Source organism: Camelus dromedarius, chromosome 1, assembly GCF_036321535.1.
Source record: "Camelus dromedarius isolate mCamDro1 chromosome 1, mCamDro1.pat, whole genome shotgun sequence".
NCBI classification, from domain to species: Eukaryota; Metazoa; Chordata; class Mammalia; order Artiodactyla; family Camelidae; genus Camelus; species Camelus dromedarius.
In genome coordinates this window covers 56,839,222-56,859,226 of record NC_087436.1, presented here as the reverse complement: position 1 = coordinate 56,859,226, position 20,005 = coordinate 56,839,222, and the positions used below count along the sequence as shown (strand labels likewise).

Sequence of the window (20,005 nt, the reverse complement as noted above, 5' to 3'; positions counted from 1 at the left end):
ACATAAGTGCTTTTTCATTTATTGTAAATAGTTTTTTTTGTTGTTTTTTTTTTAAGATCACTGTTTAGCGCACATTGTGGCTTGTTTATGAACTGGTTCTATTCTTTCGTGAGATCTCAGGTCCTTCTGTGACTCTTTGAAAAGGGGAAGTAAATGACAGGAATCTCCTGTTTGTATTCTCTAGAGATTTTTTTAAGGGATGCTTAGTGCTAGCGTCAGGGAAATATCAGATTAGAGAATGTTTTTCTCTCACTGAAGAATCGAATACATTTCAGGTTATCTCTTAAGAGTTAAGTGTTAGTATTTGGCTTCTCTGATGTTTATACATTTTCAAATAAGGACTTACTAGAGGGTGTCGTTGTTGGAGCAGTACATATAGTAACTTATGGTCAGCACTTCTGTTCTCAGTGATTATAATTCTGTCAAAAGCAAATTTGGTGAGATAGAGCTTTACAGGCATGTCCTAGCCAGAAACTTGTGTTAATTATTGTTGTTGCTAGGCCTGTTTATTTTGTGCCTTTGAGGATATTATTGAGTGCAGTACTTTTTTCACAAGTCAGAACTAGCTTAATATTTTGTGAATGGGCTATTTCAGTTCAATGAACATTTTTTGTGTGTGTGTGACCACTGTTAGGCAAATGTCATGTTTATTATATGACCTCTCAAGCTTCCAAACTCTTCTGAGTTCTCTGCCCTTGAGTCAAGATTAGTGTTTATCAAGCTGAAGCTTATTATGCATTCAGTTTACTGAGTCAGGACCAGCGTCTTCCCTAACCCTCCTTTTTTTGTTTTATAAATAATATAGACTAGAACAGACTGTATTATAATGGATTGCATGTGAAAATATGTGTTTTTATTGGTTCATATTTGTATCATGCAGGTCATGTTATAAAATGTATTTCTGACAGTGTATTGTGATGAAAAGTTTGAGAACAGTGGTCTATGTCAGTGCTCCTCAGTTTGCAGCCTCTGGACACTGGTGCCATTTTGGACTGTTGGTTCCTGGTCTGTCATGAGATAGGTACAGAAACTTGGGATAGGCATTTAGAAATTTTCGTAGCAATTTGACATTGCCATGGTTTTTAAGCTTTTGATCAGCGGATTTGTCCCATTGAAAGATACAGACCAATTTGGATGTTGTGAATGTGCATGGTTTCAAGTTGTGTACTGTTAAGAAGCGCTTATTCTAGGGTCATCTTCTAAATATTAGATTCACACCACAGTGGAGGGAACTAATTCTCTTAGGATAATATGCTTACCTTTTGGTAAAATAGGCAGAATGCATTTCTAATTTGCTACAGTTTCAGATTTTCTTTTCTGTAATGACAGAGGTATTAGAGAACATAATTTATAATGTTTTATATTGTTTCTTTGTTTACAAAAAAAACCTTGGGAAGCTTTGGATTTCTAACATAGCTTAAATTTTACAAATAAATTAATTAAATTATCAGTCAGAAATAAAAGCAATACCGTCTTTTTATAAATAAGTTTTAGTTTCTGTAAACAGAAATAATGTTTCTCAATAAATAAAAGAAACAGTTGAATATGTTTCAGTCCTTCCTCTATGATAGTGTAAATGTGGTTAATCACAAATAATGTAAGAACTTTAAAAAAATGAATAAATACTTGAATACTTACTGGTTTAAAATTTTTCTTTTTCATATTTAGATGTTATTATCATATAGAATACTTTGAACTAATTTAATAAGATTCAGTGATGAGGATGTTGGACAAGATTCTACTTCTGAACTGATAAATGAACTTTATGGCTCATCTTAAAGTTATTAAACAGGGATAAACCTGGCTTATCTGTGGCTAAAATAGTCACATTTGATCATTAACTTTTGAATTCCTAGACTCTGAGTACCACTAGATTTTTTTAAAAAACTCAAACCCACCCTCAAATTATTTTTAAGTGTTAAATGAATGGAAAAACCTAAGTTTAGACTATAAAGAATGAGAAGTTTTCATTTCTGTGCTTTTCACAAGACAGCAGACTGACTTTGCTTTCCTAATAAGGCTGTGCTAAATGTTGGAATGCCTGTCCCCTTGAATTTTATTGAAATACCTAAAAATACCCACTTTACCAAAAAAGTTTGCAACTTAATGTGTTTAGCCTAGACAAGAATAGAAAGATGTATCTGAAAGAAATTAGAGGCAAAATTGTGCCTCCAGTATTAGCGTAGGACAGAGAGCATGTAAGAGTGAACCTCAAACAGAATTATCTTATACTTTGGATGTTTCAAGAACAAATAAGATATTCCGCTGTTTTCCATTTGTATTGTTTGTCTTGGTATATTTAAGATTTGGGGCAATTTTTAGTCCATCTCTTCCCCTTTATAGTAAGTAGGCTCATACAGTTTATACATATGTATGGGCTAATTTATTGTTCGACGCTGTATTTAGATTTACTCTTCTTTAATTTGATTTAACTTTCTTACAAAATGAAGTACTGTGTTTAGGAATACATTTCTGTCCCAATTAGAGGAGTGAAAGACAAGGTCCTGATAGTGGCATGAAGTAGCTTATATGCTCTGGCTCCCAGTTAGCTCTCCGGCTTCATCTCTCATTGTCCTCCCAGCTTTCAGTCCCATTCTAGCCCCACTGGAACATTCTTGCCTCCAAGACTTCACACTTGCTATTTGGTCTGCCTGGAATGTTCTACTTCAAGTCTCTGCTCAGCTCTCATCTTTTAGAGGCTTTCTCTGACTCCTTTATATAAAATAATGTATCCTTGCCCCTGTTTGCTTTATTATACTCCACTGCACTCATTACCATGTGACATACTTTGCTTGTTTGTTTTTAGTCCGCCTCTTCCAAATAGAATGTAAGCACCTTCAAGATAGGGATTCTTGTCTGTATTATTCATTACTGTTGCCCCACCTCCTGTGGCAGAGTCTGCTATGTTAGGGGCTCAACAAATATTTGTGTAATTAATTAGTAAATTAATGGAATAAATTAATTTAAGGAAAAGCTATAGCACAGGTGTTGCCCTCAAACTTGAAGTGACATATAATACATATACTAGGTATAATACATGTTGGTCAGGAATGAGAAGGCGCTTGGTTAAAATAATTTAAGGTAATTGAGAAGCCCATACTAATTATAACACACCTGGAGGGTTAACAGAAGTTAGATTCTGTTAAAAAAGGGTGTGTGTGTTTGTTTGCTTGTTTATAAAAGTATAAGCTGATTCACAAGTAACTGAACACTATAAAAATGTATTATTCCGTGACTAGGTGTATATGAATATATGTAGCTAAACCAAATTTTAAAGGATACATCATGGTTATTTCTGTAATCTCACATGCTCAGTGTCCACCTCTGTGTCACAGGGCATACATCAGACCAGCAGTCTTATTCTCTGGATTATTGGCAGCATATAACCATTGATAGTTGTAATGGGGATTATGATGCCAGTTCCTTTATTTTTTCAAGATCACCAGTGAGGAGATACAAACACAAGGTTCTTGACATGTACCCAGAAGAAGATCACATAATGTGGTATCTTGGGACCTGCATGGCCACTGACTTCAGAAGCTGATTGCTGCTTTGATCAAAACACCCACTTTAGCACCATAGGTGCCCTGTCCTGCTGAAAAATAAAGTTATTAGGGAATTCCTGTTATTATGGGAAAAATATTTCTCTTCTCTGGAAAAATAAGGAAGAATGAACTGAAGGCACTTACTTCTTTGTTTTTGTATGTTTATAAAACTTTTAACTGAGAATTTTCTGAAGAACTTAAACTCTTATTTATGGGGTAGTTCAAGCTGTAAAATATGTACTTTCTATAGATCGAGAATCAAATAGGTAGATAGATACCTGCTTAGATCTCTGTATATCTATGTGTTAACTACAAACATATGCATATATGTATGCATTACCGTGAGTAACTCCTGATTTTACATAAGTTAAACCAAAAATGACATTCTATAAATAACATGATTAAAAAAGAGTAGTTATTAGTTAATAGAAAGTTAATAGTTATTCATTGTTTGAAAGCGTTTCTCACTGAAGTTTTTGCCACAGTTATTTCTGTGACTTTCACTTTGATATTACTCCAAGAAGGCAGAGTGTTAGAGTTGCATTTAAAGCATCTTGGGTTCAAGTCTTGGCGCTGCCATTTTCTAATTCTAAGTTGTGGTCAAATTATTTAACCTATTTGAGCATCTGCTTCCTGTAGTTAAAATGCAAAAAATACTCCTTTCCCAGGAAGAATAAATGAGATAATTTATGTAATGGGTCAAGCAAAATTATTGGCATTTGGTATGTACTCAATAAGTGATATCTTCTCATTAATTTCTATTTTGTTGTTGTTTTCCCTTGAAACTTACCCTGGCAGATAATTTGATTATAACAGTATATAATCAGAAATGGAGAATAATAAATTTAGCCTAATGCTCCCTTCTCTCCCCACACCCTCCTTTTTTTCCCTCCTTGAAATTAGTGTAACCATGTGGGCCAGGGAAGCTCAGCATAAGTCCTTCCTTCTTCCCTCCCTCTCCCGCTCGTTCCTGCTCTCTCCTGCTTGATTTCCGACTGGTCGACTGGTCGCTGAAAATTTCTTCTCAAGCCCCATCAGAACTCCTGTAACTACCTGAAGAAGATCTTTACAACAGAAGCCCTTTCCCCTTTACCTAGGGAAGTAATTATCTACCAGTAACTGCCTGTTCTGGATTTATCAGAGCCACACCCAATTTCAGGACGACCTCAAGCAGAGGGAGTCCCAGGTACTCAGATGGACTAGAACAATTCCCTTGCTTCTTTTTACCTTCTTTCTCTGGCTCTTCAAAGTCTGTCCAGCTTTGGGTTATTTCTTCCTCTCTAGAGAAAAAAAATAGACTTTATTTAGTTCCCATGGTAAGACAGAAAATCAAAGAGAGGGAAAGAAAATGAGACTGTATGTATGAATGCATGTGTGTGTGGTGGAGTATAATCTTTTATAAGTTAAAAGGTTAGTTATGCTGAGATAGAATTATTTTGTACTTTTGTTTATAGATAATATAACCTTTACATGTTCTCAAATCATTTAGAAAAAACCACTGATGCATTGCTTTAAGTGATTTAAATATTTAGGGTTTGAGTTTTTAGGAAAGTCGACTGACTGAAAGTAAAATTAAATATGGGAAAATTGTTTAAAGAGACATCCCTCTGCACACTCGAGTGCTCCTTTTTGCCTTCTGGAGTTGCTTTGTTATTGCAAATTGACAACTTTGCAATTAAAGTGATTAATGATGTATCCCAGTGTTTATGGGTCCTGAGGTCAGTGAGCCCAAAGATGGCTGTGCTGTGGGAAACTTAGATGGAGCTCATCTCACGGAAGATGAACTAAAAATCCTCCTCTTTTCTGTGTGATTGTTTATGAGTTTAACTATATTAGATATGGTTGAAGGCGTCACCAAGACATAATGAGTAATGTGAGTAACTTTTATCAGTCCAGTTTTGTTGCATAATTCCTCATTCTTAAACACTAATGTGAACATTCATTGGCTACTTAATTAATTAAAAACATGTTTTTATAAAACAGTATTGAGAAAAATTCATTGAGTGTTCATATGATGCAGTTTTTTTATGATTCCCTTGAATCTGATCTTTAATAACGCTGTTGCGTATTTATGGCTTTGTTTTTCCTGCACGTTATTCTAACCAGGGCATCACAATTCTAGTTTCTAATACAATCCCTTATAACTTAGATTATAAATATAATCCTTTCAGCTGTACAGCCGGAAGTTCTGAAACTGGTTGTAATGCATCACAGATTTTTATTTTGGATACTGCTCTTATAAAAATCGATCAACTTTCAAAATAGGTTGTTGTAGCCACATTGATGATTTTGTTCTCTGAATTTCATGAGCCGAGGACAGTGCTGGGCCCAAGGCACTAGTCTCTCACCGTCATGCTTTCTCCTGTACAGTGGCTGCACACTCAGGGAAGGGAGAACAGTAAGCAGATTGTTGAGCCCATGGCACCGAGCCATTGCCAGGATCTCTGCTGGCTTGAAACATGTACTTCACAAAAGTGATTTGTGATGATCACTGTGGTTGAAAGGCAGATAGATATATTATCCCATTGCATATTTCCCAGGATTTGAAGAGAAAAATGTCAGAATGATTTTTAATAACTATACATCACTTTAAAAACTGTTTAAGTCTTTACAAAATTATTTGCTTTTATGTAATCTGTGACATTTCTAAAGTAAAGGAGCAGAGGCTCAATATAATATTGTTCTAAAAAAAGAAAGGCAACCATAAAAATTTTAACTTTGAAAACTATTTTTCTTTATTCATTTTTCCTTATTCGTTTCCTTTTCTCCTCCAGGAATATAGGAAATGTATATTTCACTTTGGTGAAGGAAATGAGATTTTCCCCCTAAAACATTAAGTTAGGCTCAGAGTCTTTGGGTATCTTACTTAACAAAGTTCAGGAAAGCACTAGTTTGATAAGAAAGATATTCTGTGTAACAAAAGGTTCTGAGGATTTTATGGATTGTAATGTTTCTTGCCCTTAATTTTAGCCACCTGGAGGAGACTTAAGTAAGTTTTTCAGACTGGCAGAGATTTACTGTCTTTACTGTTTCTTCAAAACATTTCCTAGAGGGTTTTTCCCCTTCCTAACTCCAATCCTATGAAAGGTTTCCTAAGAAAATGAAGATTCTAAAAATGAATTCCAAAAATGAATATTCTACACTTCAAATGGATGTGGACCACAGTATTTTCTTTTTTAGACATTTGAAGGCTTTGAGTAGTCCTGTGGCTAAAATGCTTATGTAACTTTAACTTCAAGTTTTCTAGATATCTTTGATAACAGAACCTTTGTTTTTTTTTGGTTTTGTGTTTTGGGAAGTAGTTTTCTCCAAAGCATGCTTTGAGAAATAGTCTTAATTTTTTAAAAGTGGCACATGTACAGTGCATAAAATATGGAAAACACACAAAAGAGAAAAAATAAATATTCATAGAGAGCCTCTGCTAAAATGTTGATGTGTTTCCATCCACTTTTTTCCATGCATTGATCATGCTGCATATGCTATTTTATATTTTCCTTTTTTCACTTAACATTATACAATCAGAAGCATGTTGTCATATAGTCAGAATTTTTTCTAAAAATGGTTTTAATCATTGCAAAGTGTTTCATCATGTGGTTATATTACAGTTAACCATTTTCTCATTTGTATATTTAATCACTTGTTTCCTATTTTTCACTATTACGAGTTTTACTATAGGGAATGAATATCTTTATACATAAAGTCCTTTCCTTATTTCAGATTATTTCTATGATAGATTCCTAGATGTTGATTTAATAAGTCAAAGGGCATGAGCTTTCTTCAAGGCTTTTTACAAATAAATGCCAAATTATTTTCCGAAAGAATGGTAATAATACATAGTTCTTCAAGCAACATATCGAGTATTCTTACAAGCATTATGTATTAACATTTTTTAAAACTACACATTTGAAAATGAAAGATGATGTATCTTTTATTTTGTTGTCCTGTGATAATTAGTTAAGTTTGATTTTAAAAAAATTAGTGTTAACTGCTATTCATTAGTTTTCAGATTTCATTTGTCATGTATTTTATATCTCCCAAACCATGATGGTATCATAAGAATGTGTAATCACACTTAAGTATAAATCTTATGTACCCTACTGATCTTTTAAAATGTAACAAATGTATGTTATAGATTTTATTTACATATTCTGCATGTTAAACATGTTTTTCCAAATATTTTTAATGTGGACAGGTTGACTTCCGTTTATCCCCCAAAACAAAATAACACATTAAAATGAAGGCTATTTTTAACAAAAGAGTTCAACAATTACATGGCTTAAACTGTGAGCGCCTATAAATATTGAGGTCAGATGTGTACCTGATTGATATGTCATAGAGTAACTCTAAGGGATCTTCTGTGTTTTAATGATTCTGTGACTCATTTGGTAGTTATTTAAATGTTTAAACCAACAGAACTAATTTTTTTTGCATCTAGTGTCAACTCTTTCATTTGACATTTAATTATGAGCCAGTCTTTTATTTTCCTCTGCAAAATGAAGCTTGTGTTTTCACTGTGTAACGGACTCAATCCTGGGACTTTGAGGGCATTGTTGCCTGTCTTGTCTTTGACTGCATTTCTTAGTTCAGGTCATTGCACTTGTGAGCTTTATCAGAAGGCAAGCAGGGCAAACATTCATAATTCAGTTTTACATTTTTTGGTGAATTCAAAATTTGAAGATGTATTTTTGTATAACTTTCAATCCATAAAATATGTTAAGACTGATTGTTATTCTGTGCACTCTCAACACACTAAGAGGTCAGACTCCAAAGTTAATGAAAACTAACCATTCTGGGACTTTTGTTGTTGTTGCTAACACTGTTTAAATAAGAACTAACACCTAGAAAAAACGAAGGAGTTTGTCTTCATAGACACAGAATATATGCGTTTTATTCTGTTTGAAAACCTAGTGACCATTTAAACATCATCTTTTTTATTAATCGTTTTTGTATTGCTAAAAGAGCCCCACGCACCTGGAAGTGTCCAGATAAAAAAGGATATTGTCCTCTCAATTATGGCAAATTTTCAACAATGTCCTGTGTGGTTTTAATAAGTAGATCCTTTGTGATTACATCTTACTGTGAAATTTCAGTGAAAGGAGGATTCCACTTTTCTGTACTTAAACTTGTTTCATTTGTTTGTTATAATAACTCTATAAGCTATAAGAGAGATTGTTTGAGAGTGCACATGGAAAGTTGTGCAACTGCACAGTATTATTCTGCACTGCAGTAACTGAATGTTAGCATCTATTGTGGCCTCTCATTAGGTTAGCCAGTTATTCAGTCAGTGATTGCCCTGGCTAACCAAATTAGTTGTTACTGGAAAATTCAGTTGCTGCTAAAAAATGTTGATCAGAGTTCACTACTAGGTTATGATTATAGAGACCAAATATCCTGTGTTTGCATCTCTGTAAGTAAAAAGCATCTCATGGTTGCAGCTTAAAATGATCACATTATTTACCTGCTGTTGTTACATTTTTTGAATTCTGCACTTGCTGTCTAATTCTCAGGCTCGTGTGGTGTAAGAGTCAGGCTGCTTCCTGCATTGTTAAACATAGCATATACTCTAATACTGGGGAAATAGCCTTTAAAGCATTCAGAGTTTTCTGATCATTTGGTTACTATCCTTGACTACAGCCAGTGTATTGTAATAAGTAAGAACTGTTGGCTTTAGCCCCAGTCTGGTAAGTAATTTACTTTAACTGAAGTTCCTCATATGAAAAGTGGGAAAAATGATAGTTGCTACTTTGGTTAGTTGTCATGATTATAAGAGATAATTGCTCTGAATCAGTTATTGTTACTATCAGTCCATGCTAAATAAAGGGACAGTAATATACAAAAAAGCATATATTAAAAATAATAAATTTGAGTGTACATGTGCATGACTGGGACCTTATGCTGTACACTGGAAATTTATTGTAACTGACTATACTTCAGTTAAAATATAGTAATAAATTTGAATTTGGGAATAGTTCTGTGCATGTTTTTTTATCCTTCTTTCCTTGTTCTCTCCCTCCCACACTCAATACTGATGACCTGTTCCAGGCCAGACACAGGGCTGATATAGAGACACAAATGGGGCATGGTCATTGCTATCACTGAAAGTTTAGCCTAGTGGAAGAGCTTACAGTTTGGTTTTAGTAGAACAGATACATTAATTTACACTTAAGGATATAAATACAAAATAAATGCTCATTTTGTGACCCAGCTCACCCAGAATTGATTCAGTATTTTCACAGAGACCCAATGCCCTGTGGGCATCTTCATAGGGGATTGAAAAAGCAGAAAAGGCAGATACCATTGGAGATAGAGATGCAGATGATTTGTTTCAAGAACCACTCAAGGGTCAGAAAGTCATGTTTATTTTTCTTTACCCTGTTTGATAGGGAATAGCCTTAATTTAAAGATTAAACACTGGTACATTAGCACACAAGATTGGTGTTTGTCTTTCCTTATTTGAGTGTGTAGAGAACTAATGAATGCCTAGTGTGTGAGGTATTGGGTCTTGCAGCATTTAGTTGCATGAACCAGTTAGTAAACTGTGAATGGTCAAAACCATGAATTACAAAACCATAAATTCTGATGATCTGGTATATTAAGGTATATAGTAATAAAATTCCATTAATAAGAAGTTTGTAACAATTTATGTTTTTTTTTTTTTTCCTTTCTTTCTTTCTTCTCCTCTCAGAGCATCTGCTATACCCAAGCCAGAGCCGGTTCCTGTTCAAAAGGTGTGTTTCTAGTCTAGCATCACTGAGGTACCATTTGATTGTCCCTCTTGAACCACTGTGGCTTCCATCCCTATCTCAGGCCATACTGACAGTTCATAGTTTCAGTACAGTTTTCCTCACAGTTTTCCTTTAAAGACAACTGGGAAAGTGGAAATCAATCCATACAGAATTATCATCTGTAATTATGCCTAAATTATTTAAATATATTTCCTAGGTTGTATATTATCAGTAACTTATATCCGAATTTCTTACATTCACTTTTGATTTGCCTGGCTTTATTTACATATTCTAAAGAGAATAAATAAGTGGTTACCAAAAATGAATATTACAATAAGCCTTTAATAACATTTTATTAATAGTGTTAATAAATTTTTAAATTACATTTGCAGAGTATTCTTGGATTAGGTTATTGGCAGGTACCCTTTTTTCCCTCAAATATAACCTCAAATTGTTCCAAGCCATTTTTCATATACATCTGGTTTATGCTTTTTGGGGTTTTCCCCTTAATTTTACTTGTGCCTTTCCATTGAATTACTTATATTGATACATTGAGGCATTAAGCTACTTTATCCTCTCAATTACCTTATTATTTCTGCAAGATTAATTTAGATTATCTTTTTTTCCCCCTCAGATTAACTGTAATAGAGCCACCATTGTATACTTTTTAAAGAATTTGATTGGTTTTCTTTTGGGATGGTAGAAACTGATTTTTGAATATCATGGAAGCTTCAGTTGTATTTTTAAACTTTACACTTGCTTTGGGATAGGGGTTTGCAAATGCAAATTCTGTTAATTTTAGGAGGACTTGATTTTTCTTACTAGTTATTTTTTGTTTGGCTGATAGCAGTGAAGAAACATCTGAGATCTTTGGTGTTTCCTTCATGTAACTATTACTAAATATTTATTTTGGAAAGGGAAGAATTTTATTCCATTTTTAGTGATATTTCAAAACAAGAGAGAGAAATGAGATTACAGGAAAAGAAAAGGATTGATTTTGTTTTTTTCATTTGTTTGCTTTTTTTGTTGAGTTTTTTTTAAGAAGAAATTTCTTGATTCAAAATAACTAATTAGAATGTGCAGATTTCTGAGTTAGATGAAAATGAACATTCCTTTTTTTTAAATTCAAGAGTTAGAAATATGCTGCTACTTCTGCATGAATCAAATAATTATACTCTGGAGAGTAATTAAGCATGTTTGAAAGATGGAATTATAATTGAGACTCTGGATATTTTAAAATAAACATTTTGGTTAGTGATGTTTTGTTTATTGTAGGGTATTTAAAAAATTTTCCTTTGGAATATGTCTGAATTGGGACTTACGTTGGCCTTTTGGCTTTTTGATAACTTTCCTGCTCTATTTCCTAAATATTTTGAACTCCTTTCATTTTTATATAAAATATATATATATGCACTCAATATGTGCATCTGTGTTATGCTTGTTGGGACCAGTTAGCATGCATGCTATGTTATATGAACTCATTGTTTTTATCTGGAAACATGTGAAGTTTGGCCTGCTAACATTGTGTTTGTGTTTTAAAAAATGAGCTGTGTGTTCTTTTCAGTGGATCTATTTTGCATGTATTTGGCGTGTTTTTGTGTATGTTTATTTTTATTTTACATAGGGAGAACCCAAAGAAGTAGTTAAACCTGTGCCCATTACATCTCCTGCTGTGTCCAAAGTCACTTCCACAACCAACATGGCCTACAATAAGGCACCACGGCCCTTTGGTTCTGTGTCTTCACCAAAAGTCACATCCATCCCATCACCATCGTCCGCCTTCACCCCAGCCCATGTGACCACTTCATCACATGCTTCCCCTTCACCTGTGGCCGCTGTCACTCCTCCCCCATTTGCTGCACCTGGACTGCATGCTAATGCCAACCTTAGTGCTGACCAGCGTTCGTCTGCACTGAGCGCTGGTAAACCTGCAGTTAATGTCCCACGGCAGCCCACAGTCACCAGCGTGTGTTCCGAGACTGCTCAGGAGCTAGCAGAGGGACAGAGAAGAGGATCCCAGGGTGACAGTACACAGCAAAATGGGTAGGTGGCCAAGGGTGCTTTCTGCTTTTGTCAAAACTCTTCTTTCAGGCAATTTCCAGGCAACATTCCCCCCAAATCAGCTGTTCTTTGAAGGAAGGGAGATGAAGTTTTGTTTGCTTCATTAGCATGTAGCTTTATGTTATATACGTATAGCAGTTTCTGCAAGGCAATTATAGGTTAATCCAAACCTAATTATGCATTTTGACATGTTATGAACCCTGTCACCTACTCTGTAACTCGTTTTCTCCAACTCTTGGCACAGCGAGGAGCAGCTGGCACTTATAATGCAGAGCAATTCTTGGATCTTTCTTCCTCAATTTTTCCATCCTTTTATTAGCCACCAAAGGTTTAAACAGAATGGTTGCAGTTACGTCCGCTTATGTATCTCATGCTAAAGAGAGAGGAAATGAGAAGTTTGTAGGAAGCTTTTTTTCTAGGGAGTAGTCTTAAGACAGAAAACAAATTAGCTTTGACTCATGTCTGTGTGTGATGCACTAGTCTAGGTCAGATAGCTAAACAGTATTCTTTTCAGATAAACTTATGCTAGAATTTAGTCTTTATAAGCAAGCAGTAATGAGAGACAGTAACATTAAGGGATGCTTAAAAAGCAGAAGCAAATTGGAGAGTATTTTCATTGTAAAGATTTTTCTAAAATAAATAGGTTTAAAGCAATGGATACTAAATATATAAGGTTAGCAGAACTTTTTGAAAATCTATCCCTTATAGTTTTCCCCTTTTGGTGGTATAGGTTTTAAAAAAAATGGTTGAAGTCTGCTTTCAATAGCCTCCATTTATAGATGGTCATTTTATTCTTTTTGGAATTCAGTGACCATACTTTAAGCCAAAATCATTTTGGTAAAATCATTTTGATCAGATTTATTGTGACAAAAGTGTCTTTTTAAAAGGAAAACAAAAGGAAATAATCTACATGCGTGCTTGTTTTTACCAATGCTGGTTCCCAGGAAAATATAATTAAAATAATTGTGTGGAGAGGTTCTTTCTGAGCTAATCCCTTCTGAATGTTAATTCATGTAATGAAGGGGCTGTGCTTTCATAGTGCTGCTGTCATGGCAACCTGAGGGCTTTGGAAAAGAAGGTGGCAGGGGTCCAGGCGGCTGCTGAGAACAAGGAGCAGGTCTGGAAGGACAGATACTGGATCCTACATGTGGTTTTGTGGTTGTGGGTGGCTTTTTAAAGTTGTACTCTATATATTGAGGAAAACTAGTGTCCTTCAAAGAATGTTATTTCTCCTTTCATGGGAGGAAGAGAAATAGTATGTAGTGTTGAGGTGTGTGTGGCTCTGTTTTTTATTTTTTTAGTATGTCTATTTGAAGACAGTAGATTTTAGAATAATCAAAGTAGGTATCCTGAAAAGCCGGATGCTACCTGTCAAAGGCTAGCCTCCTGGAAAACTAAAAGCAGAAGTTTACCATGTTTGTGAAGTTCCAGGTCCAGTAGGAGAAAGTCCTTTGAAGGACATGTTGGCGTTAAAAATCTTTTCTCCTTGCTAACACTTCTTGAAATTTTATAACAAGGACTTCTTCATGGAAAATTATAGAGATAAAGGCAAATTGAGGTTACAGAAAACTCTACATGGAAAATAGGTGAAAATACCAAGTTTAAATTTTGTGTTTTATGAATACAGCTTTGGTGATTAAACTTGATTTAAAGATTATTATTTTCAGGCTGAAGCTGTAGACAGCGGTGTAGTTACAGGGCCTTTACAGTGGCTTCTTAATCAGTCGACATGTGATCATTGAGCACATGCCTGGTGCCCAGCACTGTTCAAGATTCTGGAGAAGAGAGATTATTACATGGTTTGCATCATTAACAAGCAAGTAACTACTTTGTATTTGCAAACCGATTGCATTTGAGAACAGCTTAATTTCAAACGTTGTCCAGATATGAGCACAGTGAAAACTTTTACTGTGAAAACAAAATGTGCTGTCTAAGACAGATTTGCAATGCTCTTTCCACATTTAGATCAGAGAGATCCAAAATAAGAATTTACTATTTTACTAGTCAGTGATGTGCCATTTTGATGAGCAGGTGTTTTGTGATATTGATGAATGTATTTCCTCCATCAGGTGTCAAATTGTTTCCCTGAAATCACTGTCAGACTTTTTACTAATTCTGTGATTATTAAATTTCCTGTATTTTTTATAGTGTTACAAAAGATCTGCAACAGAATTCTTTCACAGTTGAGAATTGTTACTTTTCATTAATTACTTTTCATTTTAAAAATATTATATGGCAGTAACCAAAAATTAGGCGTTTAGAGGATGTAAAAAGTTAAATGCGTAAGTTATCTGTTTCTTCAAAGCAGAAAGACTTTTAGTCTTTAAGTGATTTAAAGTAACTAGCTAGTTTGCCAGTTTGATAGGCATCCCACTTAAATTTATATAGGATTAATAAACATAAGACAAACAAGTACTTATTAATTATACATCAATCTGAGAAATAGTTATCCATCCTAATAGTATGGAATCTAATAATTATGTTGATATTTTAAAACTATCTCTTAATAATACTATGTTAGCAATCTTGTTCCTTCTTATAAATCATAATGAACAAGAGACAAGGGACTTTTAAGAAATTTTTAGTTTTTCTTCAACATATACCAATTACTAGTCTTAGTTTACTGTTTTCTTTACTACCTTACTCAGAGCAGAATGGAACTTTACATTCCAAACTGGAAGGGAAACTATTTTGCATCAGGTAGTATAAGTGATTTCCCTTTTCCCTTTTCATGTGCCCTTGCATTATAATGTGCCACTGCTTTCAAGAGGTAAGTCTTTCAGGTATCCTTCATTAATTTTAATTTCATTGGACTGCAGTTTCTTCTAACAGTTCCTATGTGGTATTTTGAAGAATCTGGCCTTGGAATATGCAAAATATGGTATGGTAGTAATGTTTTTACATGCTTTTCTCTTTGCAGAAAACAAAAGTGACAAAGTTAGTATCCACATTACTGGAGAGGAAATATGGTGATTTATATAATGAATAAACAGCATGAATGCCTGATTTTTGCAAAATTAAGTTAAATTTTGCAAAACAGCTATAATTTAGAATAACCACATTTAGTTTTTTCAATAAGTTTGGTTTGCATTGCTATGTTGTAGTGAATTGCTTTATGGTAATTAATAGTAATGTTTAACTTTTGTCATAAAATATATGTGGGGTTTGCTGTGTAATGGTTTAAAAGAGGTAATGTTTGGGATAATTTGTATCATTCAAGACTGTTAGAAAACAAAGGTAGAAGAGAAAGCATAAATATACGTACCACTAGTGAACAGTCTATATAAAACTGAATTGATTTCCGAATTTATATTAAAACTCATTGTTTCTCAGGTAAAGTCTCAGAGAACTTTTTTGATTTTTTTGACAATGTTGTTGAAAGGTTTAGAACTTTAATATATAGTCGTGTGTCATTGGAAGATAGAAAGTCTATACACCTTTGAAATTAGTTAAGAGATAATTACTAGCTTGTTAAATGTCACAGGTAGTTGGGAGAGACATTGGAAATCACTGTGGTATAACTTTTAAACCTTGCTTTTGTGTCTATTGGTATTGACAGTAAACTGGTGATTACTTGCTTTAAAAATAGATTAAAATCATATTAGGTAAGAACTTTAATTTTGTGTTACATTACTATAGATAGAATTGGAAATGTGGAATATCTATCTTAGACACACTGAAGGGAATTAACTATTGAATTATTAGAGCAACTTTATCCCAGTGTGGCTGTGGTCTCAGTAATTGAGTAGTTTCATGTTATAGACACATAGGAATATTGCACACCAATGCACTAGAGGAACATTCCCCAAACCCTGATTTATTGTTTTCTATTTAAAGTTAGTCTTACACACAGGGACTTCTGCTAGTTACTAGGTTCCAGTGTTAACAATTTATTAACAGTTTGACTTGTAAGGGGGAAAAATGGGTCTTGGAAAAATAAATTTAAGCATTTAGGTTAAATACATATACATTTTTTAATTCTTTAAAGATTCGTTACTTTATTATTATTATGCATTGTGCTAGATGTTTTTAAATGCACTATGTGATTGAATTCTCATTTAAACTTTGAACCTTGAGAGGTTACTTAAATTTCTCAAGTCATGTAGCTTGCGATTGAGCTAAGATTCAAGGCTAGGTTTTTTGAAGCCAGATTTTGGTGTGTCTTGCTCTGCGTCGCTTGTTTGTGACCTAGGCTTATTTCTGTTACTTTGAATAAGTATTTGTTTTTAATGGTTATAGACTAAATTGAGTGAATTGAGGCTACATGAGTGAATAATGTGCATAAACTATAGTTGGGTTTGGTAGTGTTTCTTTTATATTGTGCAGTTGGAGGATCTGTTCTAACAACAAACCTGTATTGGTGTATTTTTCAGAGGGCCTGAAAACATGTGCCCTTACAAGAGGTCTGAAAGATGCAGCAATTGTCATTCATTTCACTGTTGAGGAAAAAGAGGCTTCTGGGGATTGCACCTGTCTGGGCACAGGGGAAGTGGGCAGCATAGCCAGGGTGCAAAACCATGTCATCTGACTGTCCTGATGACACATATGCCACTGTGGTGTATGATGGGATGTTCCACTTGGGCACATTTTCTAAAAGTCATGAAAGTATCTGTTCAACATATTAAAATTGGCATCTTTAGGCTTTAGCCAATCAACCCTCTGCTGGCTACCACCCACCACACTGTAGAATATTTCCTCCTCAACTTCTTGTTGACATTAAACTTTTCCCCTAAACTTTAAAATGTCTGAATATATATTTAAAATTGTATTCTGGTCAGAAGAGGTTATTTTGAAAAACTATTTCTCTACTATTTAAAATAACAAGGCAGAGGAGAAAATGCTTTGCATTATGGCTTAGAGAAGAATAAATACCCATAAATTACTGAGATTAACTTAATCCTGCGTCTCACCCCAACTCAGCAAAACTCAGCCCTCTATTGAGTTTTGAAACTAACTTTGACATGTGGAAATATGGCTTCTTAGTATTCAGACTGGTAGACAGTTTTTCTCACTATGTTTATAATCAGTTATTACTGTGACTAAAGTTTATTGCAGTAAGATTGATTCAGCATTGTGTTGAGAAACTGTATAGAGCTTATACTTGAGTCTTCTATCCATAATGGAATGTGAGTATATTTGTTTTTAACAATTCTACACTTAATAGGCTTTGAGAATGAATTCTGTTTTCACTCTTTAGATGTTATTAACCTAGTTCTTTTACCATATCATATCAGCTATGCCTTTCTGGGCAATGATTAGATTGCTGATCATACAGAACTGCGGAATTCCTACAAATCAGTTCTGAACGTCCTGAAATCTGCCTTGTTAAGAGGGCAGTAGTAATGATGAATAGGGAAGAGTCTGAAAATTGAGTAACAGCCCATTATTTGTGACCTGCCACTTCATGTATTTTTCATCATAATCACTACATTTTAAAAAATAAGAGAAGATTTTCAAATAGCATATCATTCCTTTATAATATATGATTCAGGATAATTTATGTGAGAGGATTACACTTGCTGTTAATGTATACTGCTTATATTATGTGAGACTAAAAGATTTTCTCTTAGTCTGTTCTGACTTTAAAAGTGATTCTAAAATGATCTGTTTTTACATCTTATGTCTACTTTATATTTTAATCTCTGCCTTTTGTTAGGAACACAATAGGAATTTAGATTCACTCTAAAATGAATTTTATAAAAGTCTAGAAAAATTTTAAATAGTGGATCTTTATTTCTTGGTATTAGTAACTTGAGACTTGAACTAGCATTCATATATAAAATATTTTTCGTTGATTTTGGAAGCCAAAAAAAAAACAAAACCCCAGAGAACTGTTGTCCAAATAATAACAGTGTAACAGAATTTTGACTAACACTTGTTCATTTTTGTTTGTCTGTGTTTACGTGATTATTTTGAAGCATGATGTTTGGTGTAGCATCTTCATGTAAATTCATTGTTTTGAATTTTGTTATTTCATTTTTCTTTTTCTTCTCCTTTTTTTATTTTTTTGGTCTCATCTTTGTTTTCCATCATCCTGGGGACATCAATGTCTTCTCTACTCTATCACGTCTTTTTGTGTGTGTATTATTCCTCCTTCAGTAACCCTGGCACCGTGTAAGTATCTAATCAATGATTTCTTTTCTAATTTTCATCATTGTCTCTCTGTAACCTTCCATCTGGCTTTCAACTTAACACCATCAGAAAATTTTGTTAGTATCTTCTTATTGCATAAAATGTTCAAGTATGTTAAGCAGCCTAGGAAACTTGTTTTTCACACCAGAGAACTTCATATGAATTAGTGTGTGTATTTTAGAAAACCCACACTTATGCAGTGGAAAATCTTAGTAAGCTAAACCTTCAGGAAGATAGATCAGCACTATGGACAGTATATACGGGAGTTAAAGATGTAGTTGGGGCCTCCCTTGTTAAGTATTTTTTTTAATTTGAATAAACTTGCTAATTTTGAATGTCTATATTTTGAAATAAATTATTTGCTCTTGATAGTTAAATTTATATTCTATCCCAAATACATTTAAAAAATAAAATTGTTGAGATTATTCTTTTCTTTAATCATAGTCATCAGAGTTTGGAGTTTCAAAACCAGTAGATGTTTAGAAACTTTCTATCGCTTGACACAATCTGAAACTGTGGTGAATGTCACAAAGAGTCTAAGATGTACTATACTTTTTGCAGGTGTGTCATGGCTAAAAAGTATTTTTTAGTGGTGTCATTTTATTAATCTTAGTCTTAGCTTGACATAAAACTTTTCATTTTGTATTTTTATAGTTCAAACCTTTTGTAGAGAATAAAGTAGTCTTATACCTTAAATTGGCACCTTTTAAGAGTAAGCAATACTTACTATTTAAAATTATAATAAATTTAGTAGCTTAACGTTTTTCAAGTAATTGCATAAGATAAACTGTTGTCTGTTTAGGAATGGCCAAAGACAGTGTATTTATGAAATAATCTATATTTATTATTTTATAATTTTTAAAAATTATGTCTACTTTAAGAAGATTAGGAGGTTTTGTTTAATATTAGTTAAACGTGTTTTTGGTATTTTACTTCTAGAATATTAAAATTTTATCATAAATCATAATAATTTTAATTACCATTATAATATGCTATTAAATATACCACTAAATGGTATTAAAACACTATTATTAGTATTGTATGTAAATACTATTGATCTGTTCTATATATATATAGATGACCTATAGTCTTAGAACATGCATTGCAAATAATTTTTCTAGTAATCGTTAAGGAACACATTACGTGATCATTACTTTGTGTTAGCTACTGTGGAAAGCACTTTACATACTTTAACCTGTCTTATTTATTCCTCAAAACGACCTTTTAAGGTAGATGGAATCCCCATTTCTCAAATGGGAAAAATTGGGGCTTGGAGAAATTAAATGACTTGCACAGAACACACACTGAGTGAAGGATGTATGTTTAGAACTATTATCTGACTCCAAAGCCAGTCTTAATGTTAATTCTATCATGTTCTTCACTGGCCAAAAACTCTTCTAGTGTATTGAGACAGTTTTGATACTGTCCCTCTTAAAATGACAGCAGTCACGTGGCATCCTGAAAGCACTGTGATTTTCTAGCAGAGTCTTGTGCCAGTTGTCTGCTAGTCCAGATTCAGGTTCCTTTTTGTCTTTTGAAACT

At 33.7% G+C, this 20,005-nt stretch overlaps 1 protein-coding gene across 10 annotated transcripts in view; it reads left to right on the top strand.

Moving 5' to 3' along the window:
• PDLIM5 (PDZ and LIM domain 5) overlaps nucleotides 1-20,005 on the top strand; it is a 185,445-nt gene that overhangs the window by 90,912 nt on the left and 74,528 nt on the right. For 4 of the 10 annotated variants that reach the window (XM_031469330.2, XM_031469300.2, XM_031469293.2 and 1 more), the window contains exons 4-5: nucleotides 10,231-10,273; nucleotides 12,222-12,313. In XM_031469330.2, coding sequence (XP_031325190.1) covers nucleotides 10,231-10,273; nucleotides 12,222-12,313 — 135 coding nt within the window. Of the gene's footprint in view, nucleotides 1-10,230; nucleotides 10,274-11,894; nucleotides 12,314-15,251; nucleotides 15,269-18,430; nucleotides 18,446-20,005 lie in introns of all 10 variants that reach the window. The other 6 variants (XM_031469309.2, XM_031469324.2, XM_031469255.2 and 3 more) reach the window with 4 other exon arrangements.